This window comes from Aethalodelphis obliquidens, unplaced genomic scaffold (assembly GCF_003676395.1).
Source record: "Aethalodelphis obliquidens isolate GAN/ISIS:26980383/991018 unplaced genomic scaffold, ASM367639v1 scaffold11, whole genome shotgun sequence".
NCBI lineage: Eukaryota > Metazoa > Chordata > Mammalia > Artiodactyla > Delphinidae > Aethalodelphis > Aethalodelphis obliquidens.
The window spans coordinates 10,996,865-11,004,054 of record NW_020837955.1 but is presented as its reverse complement, the minus strand read 5'-3'; the positions used below and the strand labels follow the sequence as shown (position 1 = coordinate 11,004,054).

Here is a 7,190-nt window from a genome sequence, read left to right as displayed (position 1 = left end):
TTGTGTTCTTTAATCTGCGGTCGCACCTGATGTCTGAGAGTCAAAAACCTCCAGAAGGCTTCAGAAGCAGTGGTTGTAAGATGTAATCCTATTGGCACCATGGTTCCTCTGGCATCACATTATCTGGCTTACTATATGCCAGGCACTGTGTAAGTGCTTTACACATCTTAATTCATTTATTCTTCCCTAGAACCCTATCAGAGAGATAGATAGGTTTATTATTTCCATTTTATAAATTATTTTCACTTGATAATTGAGGCATGGGCAGATTAAGTAACCTGCCCAAGGAAACACAACTATTGAACAGTAAACTCAAACCCAGGTAGGCTGGCTCCAAAGCACAGTTCTTAACCACTCACTGGACTAAAGGCTGTGTGTGGTCTGGGTGAATTGATCTTGTACCCTCCCCTGTGAAAACTCTCCTTAGTCTTCCACCCAGCTACCTTCTTCTTCCATCCATCACCCATGACATTCTCTCCTACTTTCTCATAATCTCCTCTCTTCTTCCATTAAGCATAGAAAATGCGGGGAAAAAGGGCCAAATTAATGGTTTTGGAGGGGAATACTTAAGATCTGAAGTTGTCTATCGGTGGCCAATGAAATGTCATACTTAGTTCATTTCTAGGTGGCCTTGATGGTGGTATAACGTTCATTTGGTGGAATATCTGTGTGATCATGCAGCCATTGGCTATACATTGTTTTGTACTGAAAAATAATGCTAGAAGTTAGTTACATTTGGTGTCAACAACACATATCTTTTGAAGGTGTATGTATTAGCAATTTTCCTAAGCACCAGTTTAAGAGACAGTGTAACAAAGAGAGTAGTTTACATTTATATTTTAAACTTGTGGTTTTAATTCATTGCCTAATGTTCAAAAAATGAACTGAAGCCTGGCTGATTATATAACTTTAATATCTGAAAAAAATTTATCCAGAAATTAACAACGTAATACAATACACATTTGTACAAAAAAGAGGGACTGTTAAAACTTCTGATCATACAGACAAAAATATGATTAATTAAGGAAAGATTAAAAAAGGACAGGACATTTTGTAAATACTGATAAATACTGTGCAATGCTTTAATTTACTGTGGCAGATACAAAAATCAAGAATTCATTAACAGATTATATATAAAAAAAAGCAACTATATGAATTTTCTAGCTGTTTAAATTAACGAAATGTAACAGTAGTGGTTCTTTTAAAAAATGAGGTATTAATTACACTGTAAACCAAAACCAGAGCATAAATAAATAAAGGCAATGTGCAATTTAGTGATAAATGATTATAAATTTCAACAACAGACAACAAAAATTTTCCAGTTATTTATGGACTCTGTCATTTAAAAATTTGGCTTGTGTACTTTTATTTAAAAATGACATAGCTATTGATATACAAAGCACATCATTAAACATGCAGACCAAACCAACACAATTTTTCCGTCTCTACCAAATAAAAACTTTGTTTACATTTTATTTAAAACACTTAAATCTGGTTTCTTACACATGATTCTTTTGTGCTTATTAGTTAGTAGTAACCTATGTTAAAATCTTACTTTCTAGTTCAAGCAGTATAAGAGAGAAGCAGTTTTATTTGCATATGGATTAAAAACAGAGCAAACAAAACAAAACCAACATGCCTTTAAATCTTAGGTGTTCCAAAAATTGTAAGAAAAATCCTTTAAATAGTATGTCCAAGTGGAAAAGCGGAGTCACTTCTGTCTCAAGAGAACAGTAAACTAACTAACTCCTTTTCCTCTAAGATTCACAAGTTGGCTTCAGAAAAAAAGCAGAACAAGCTGATTAGTTCCTCCACCCTAAAAGAATTCTGCTGGTGGGGTGTAGGAAGCATAGTAATAAGATAGTAGTGTAACTCAGAAAAAATTTTGGGAAAGTATTATTTGCATGTGAACCATGTGCTGGTACTAAGTGCTGGCTTCATTATTATTGCAAATATATATTCAGAGTTTTCTGAAGGAAAGCTATCAAAGTATAATAGAGAATTCTTGATTTGGAAATATCTATAACATGCTAATAAAACTGCTTCATTTGCTGTAAATTAAAAAGAAAACCATTTACTGTCTGACTTAAAAAATGCAGTTTCCTTTTACATGCTACTTTATTAAGAAACTCCAAAAAGGGTACTTTTGAATTTGCTATATTCAGAATCCAGTGGAAAACAAACATTTCGGCCAAAATGTTGAACTTTATTTTTACACCAAGCTACGTCATTTGGACACAAATATTATTGTATTCACTTCTGTCAAATATCTTATCCTACTTTTTTCCAAAAATTAGTGTTTCAGTACAACTGGTGATCAAAAAGTATTAGAAATAAGTCTTGTACATCAATCAAAGTATATATAAAAACAGTTCTCTTTTTTTGTGCTTGTGATTGACTTAATTTATCAGTGATTAGTCAGTTCTACTTCCTTTCTATATAATATTCTGACCCTTAAGAAGAAATGATTATACAAATATTACAGAGTGCTCCAAGTAACTAGCTTACTGCGCATATGCATGCAGACTAACAATATGTAAAAGAATATAACCTTGAATCCAATTAGTCTGAAAATAGTTACACTCTTGTACAATCATCTTTATTGATTTGTAAAAGCTGTATACACATCTAAAACCCTGAATTTACTTTGTAAAAATAAATCTTTAGCAATAAATGGCACTATCAAAATCCCATTATTCTCAGGCTATTATGTAGTTATTTACACGCTTTTCAGCAATGGTTGAAAAGAATCTTAGAGGACCAAAGCCAGTATATCAAAAAACCCTGTAAATTGCATTTGCAATTATACTGTTGTTTAACCGCTATATGAAAATATGGCTACATGCCTTACATTAATGATAATGTAGCTATCTGTGTTGCTACCGTGTGCTAGCAGCGCACAAGGTGCCACTGGGCTCCACTCTGTCATCTGTGCATTCTTTACTGCACGATGCTTTCCCAGTGGAACACCTGTGACAACTACTTATGGAGAATGATAAAGTGCTATAAAAAAGAGGGACTGGACCCACACCTGTCTCTGCCATCTGGTCTTTTTCTCACTCAAGCAGTGTTGTGTTTTTAGAAAACCATGCCTCTACTGAACATACTTCATATTTGATTTAAAAAAAATCAGTATTTTAAAGTTGGTGAGCTTTGTCAAGGTGTTTTGAGACAGAAACATGAAAAGGTTAAAGGCACAGTAAGAGGGAAGTGAATGCTACATATAAAATATATTTCAAGTCTTCTAGGTTACTCAAGTCCAAAACCTTCTGAATTTGAAATTCCAATAATCAGTTTCTGTTTCAGGTCCTTTTTGCTCTTGTAGGGGGGAAGGCAAAGTTGATTGAAGCAGGTGTGGGCCACAGGCAACCTAGAGAAAAAAAGTTTTTTAAAGATACCAAGTCCTAAAACAAACACAGAATGACTGGTAAGCAACTTTCAAAGTACCTGGATACACACATTCAAATCTATTTTACTATAATGAGATGACTCATCCACTCCTTTACTGAACAAATACTTTTGGAGTACCTGCTGTGTATTAGGCACCATTCTAGACACTGGGGCTGGGTTTACCAACAAGACAATGTCCCTGCTCTCACAAAACTCATATTCTAGAGGCATTATTTTTGGAGTCAGACAAATCTGAATTTGAATACCATCTCCTGCACTTTCTGGCTGTGAGACCTTGTTCAAGCGGCTTCATGTCTCCAAATCTCAGTTGCCTCATCACCATCATAAGGCAAACTATTTGAATGGGTGGGAAGATGAAAAGAGCTGTCTACATAAAACACCCAGCAGAATAGTAGATAATATAACTGTTACTACTTTTTTAGTCTTGACTGTCAAAAAATAATAAAAAGAACATTTCTGGGACACTTGATACCCATGCTCCTCATGTTGCTGCCCTCAAGGTACAAGCAACATTCATCCTCTGAATCTTTTTGTTCAGCTCTCCCAACCCTCTACCCGATGACACTGTTATCTTTATTCAAAATTCCTACAGATTTCTTAGACCCTTTCCCTCAGTCTTTAGGAACTCCACAGCATCAGAACAGCTGTCGGTGGCGGTGAGAAAGGAAAGGACAGATTTCAGTTCTAATTTATGAAAGGAAGAACTGACAAAGCTCAGGGAATATATGGGGCAGGAGAAAAAAATGATTATAATCAAAGTAGTGTCTACTCAAATTAGCTTTAGAAATTACAAGGAGATTGGGAAAAGAAGTAAGTAGATTAGCATTAACCCATCAACACTATAGAAAATAATTTAAAGCCATCATAGGCATCACTTTCATATGCAAAGAGCACTAGATAAAGAAAAAAAGACTAGCACTAGCGGTATTCCAGCACAAGAACTAATTATAACAGCCAAAAACTCACCTTAGTATTTTAAATAAAAAACACCTTTAAGTAAAAATGAAGGTTAGATAATCTATGAAAAGCAAGCTAGGTTCTGGAAGCAACTACAAAGCAGTTGACTTATCAAAGTAAAAAGTTGATGCACAGGAATTATTATCAGTTCGTACTGGTAGTTCTCAAAATTCATACAGAACCTTAAGCCATAGTCTCTCTTATTTCAAAGCCATGCTTACTCCCAAGAGTTTTCTATGAAAACCACTTCAGAATCAAAGAAACCTCTAATTCCAAACATATTATTATTAGCCAAACCTACAGATTAAAAAAATTACAATTTGGAAATTTACCAGTTAGTAGAAGTTTCATTCTTTGAGATTTTAAAGTTCAAATCAGCCATTCCTCCTACAGGTACTCTGTCACTTCCTGTGGTAAAATGTAGCAACTTTTTTTGAAGATCAAGAGGAAATCCAAGCACAACATCCCAAAAGTATCTAGAGAACACCAAAGGATATTTATATAAAATGTCTTGACAAAAATCCTGCAGATCAGAATAAAGTAATATAAAGTAAGCTCTAGGGAAACAACTTCCCTTAAAGGTACATAATACCCTTAATGTGAAATTGAGGAATGACAGGCTTCTGATATAAATTAGATTTTTGACTAACATCATTATAAAAATAGTCCAACAGTAGAGAGTACAAAAGCCATTTTTCTCCTATATAATTTTCCTTATTTTTCAACACAGTGCTATTAAAAGGCTATTTATAAGCATGGCATCCCTGCAATTCTAGAACCAAAGTAATTAAAAAAAAAAAAGTCAAATCTCTATGCTTTTGTAGAAACTTACTTATATTACTTTCTCCTAAGGGGACTGCTAAGTGATTTCATATTTAATATTCTCACATTATTTTCAAGAGATAAAATAAAGCAGTGTGGGCTGTACAGTATTTCAGCTGACTTAACTTGATTCAAAGATTGTAAGTTATGCAAATAAACGAACCACACTCTCTTTCATTCTCTCTTCAGCACCCTCACTCTCAGAAGTAAAAAAAGCTCACCGTATAGTCAGGTCGGTCTTCGCATAGCCATCATACTGAGTACTTCTCTGCAGGGCGTGCATATCCAGTTCAGGACTTCCACACACCAGAATTTCAACCTCTTCTGGACGAAGCAGCTGCCAATGATTATTTATCAAAAATGATAAGAAAAAGTGATGATTAAAAAAAGTGAAATTGGAACTATTTTCACTGAACCAAAGAACAAAAATCATGACGTTCTTATAGTAAATCAAACCATTTTTGCTAAAGAAAAATCTCCATTCATATTTTTCCTACTAAGGTAAGGTATTTTTGCTTCTGAAAGTTTATAAATCTTGTCAAACTGTTAGGTTCCCCCTTTTGCAAATAATAGCAATTAGCAGTTTGCTAGAAAAACAAGCAGATGACTAAGCATAAGTCCAAATTACAACTCTTCCCTGAAACCCAGCCTGAAACTCTTTCAGCTATCAATACGCTAGCATCTATTGACATGCCTGGTTCCAACATCCATAAAGCCTCCTGTGTACACTGTAGAGTTTGAGTAGTAGGTTAGTCTGTCTTGTGTTGTTCACTCGTTTTTTTTACACTTATATAGGTTGTCTCCCACCTAAAGAGATTACAATTTAAAAACAGAGACCTGCTATGCTATTTATTTATTTTCCCTCCCTCCACCCCCATAACTATAGTGCGTCACAGACAAAACTCAATTCGAAATCAACAGGTGCTCCATTTCCAAAGGTACTTTCAATAAACATGTGACAAAGATCACTCTAAAACAAGCTCTCTCCTATGCAAAATAATTCACATTGAAGACCTTGCTCCCAACCCCCCTTATAAAACTGCATGGAGGTGCAAATGGCTTGATGGAGTGTGCCCAGGGGAGCAGCGGTGAAGAGAAACCACGCTTTTATCTTATGACATTTCCGACATAGTGTTCTCAACAGCAACTGACCCATACTCACAAGGCTAAGAAAAAGTCAAACCAACTGGAGTCCACCATGACTCTGGTGACAAACTACATCCTGTGGGTAAAAGGCAACTCAAGAGTTGCTGGGGGGACCCCTGAAGAGGCAGGAAGCAGTTATAAACCTGTTCCTTAAACAGTAAGAAGGTGTGCCTTTTGCCCTGGAGCTTATTGTTGACTAGTTTCTGTGCTTTGCCCCACAGTATTAAAGACCTGGAGCCCTTGGGATCTCTTCATCCACTCTGCTTGAGGAAATTTTTTAAAGCCTTAAAAGCCATAGTATAAGACATAGTGTAAGGTGGAGTGGGGTGGGGAGGGAATGGAGTTGACGGGTCTTTTATCCCTTTAGAAAATTAAGGCTGAAATGAGAGAACTATTTTTATTTCTAGCTCTGACTTTAAAAACTAGAAAACTGACTAGGGACTCTGTTGTGAAGCGCCTGGCGCAAGTCCTCCCCACGCAGCACCCTATGAGCAAGTGAAACAAGACTAAGCACAAAGGAAAAGAAAAGAAGAAAAGAGTCTTCACAGGCTGGTAGCCGAAGAGGAAGCCAGAGAGTTTCCAAGTACATGTTGCTGCTGGCTTTGAAATGGAGGGGAGCATGTGAGAGAATCGGAGAGAGCTGGGAGTCACCCCATCCAAGTCTTCAAGGAAATGGGAATTTTAGTCCACAACCACAAGGGACTGAATTCTGCCATCAATCTAAATGAGCTTGGAGGTTTGTATCCAGGCTGTGAGGGAAGAGGACAATACAAGTTGATGATCAATGATTTGTCTATAGACTTCAAGCCATATCTGTGGAACTCTTTATATATATATATATATATATATATATA

At 35.8% G+C, this 7,190-nt stretch overlaps 1 protein-coding gene across 2 annotated transcripts in view; it reads right to left on the bottom strand.

Annotated features, from left to right (window-relative positions):
• Nucleotides 1-834: 834 nt before the first annotated feature.
• The window catches only part of HECTD2 (HECT domain E3 ubiquitin protein ligase 2), a 79,806-nt gene continuing 73,450 nt past the window's right edge, over nt 835-7,190 (bottom strand). For both annotated transcript variants that reach the window (XR_003433825.1, XM_027112029.1), the window contains exons 19-21: nt 5,412-5,527; nt 4,701-4,844; nt 835-3,370 (exon numbers count right to left, since the gene is read on the bottom strand). Coding sequence is in view for 1 of the 2 variants with exons in the window: in XM_027112029.1 (XP_026967830.1) it covers nt 3,250-3,370; nt 4,701-4,844; nt 5,412-5,527 (381 nt within the window). In the remaining variant the exon portion in view is untranslated. The remainder of the gene's footprint in view (nt 3,371-4,700; nt 4,845-5,411; nt 5,528-7,190) is intronic.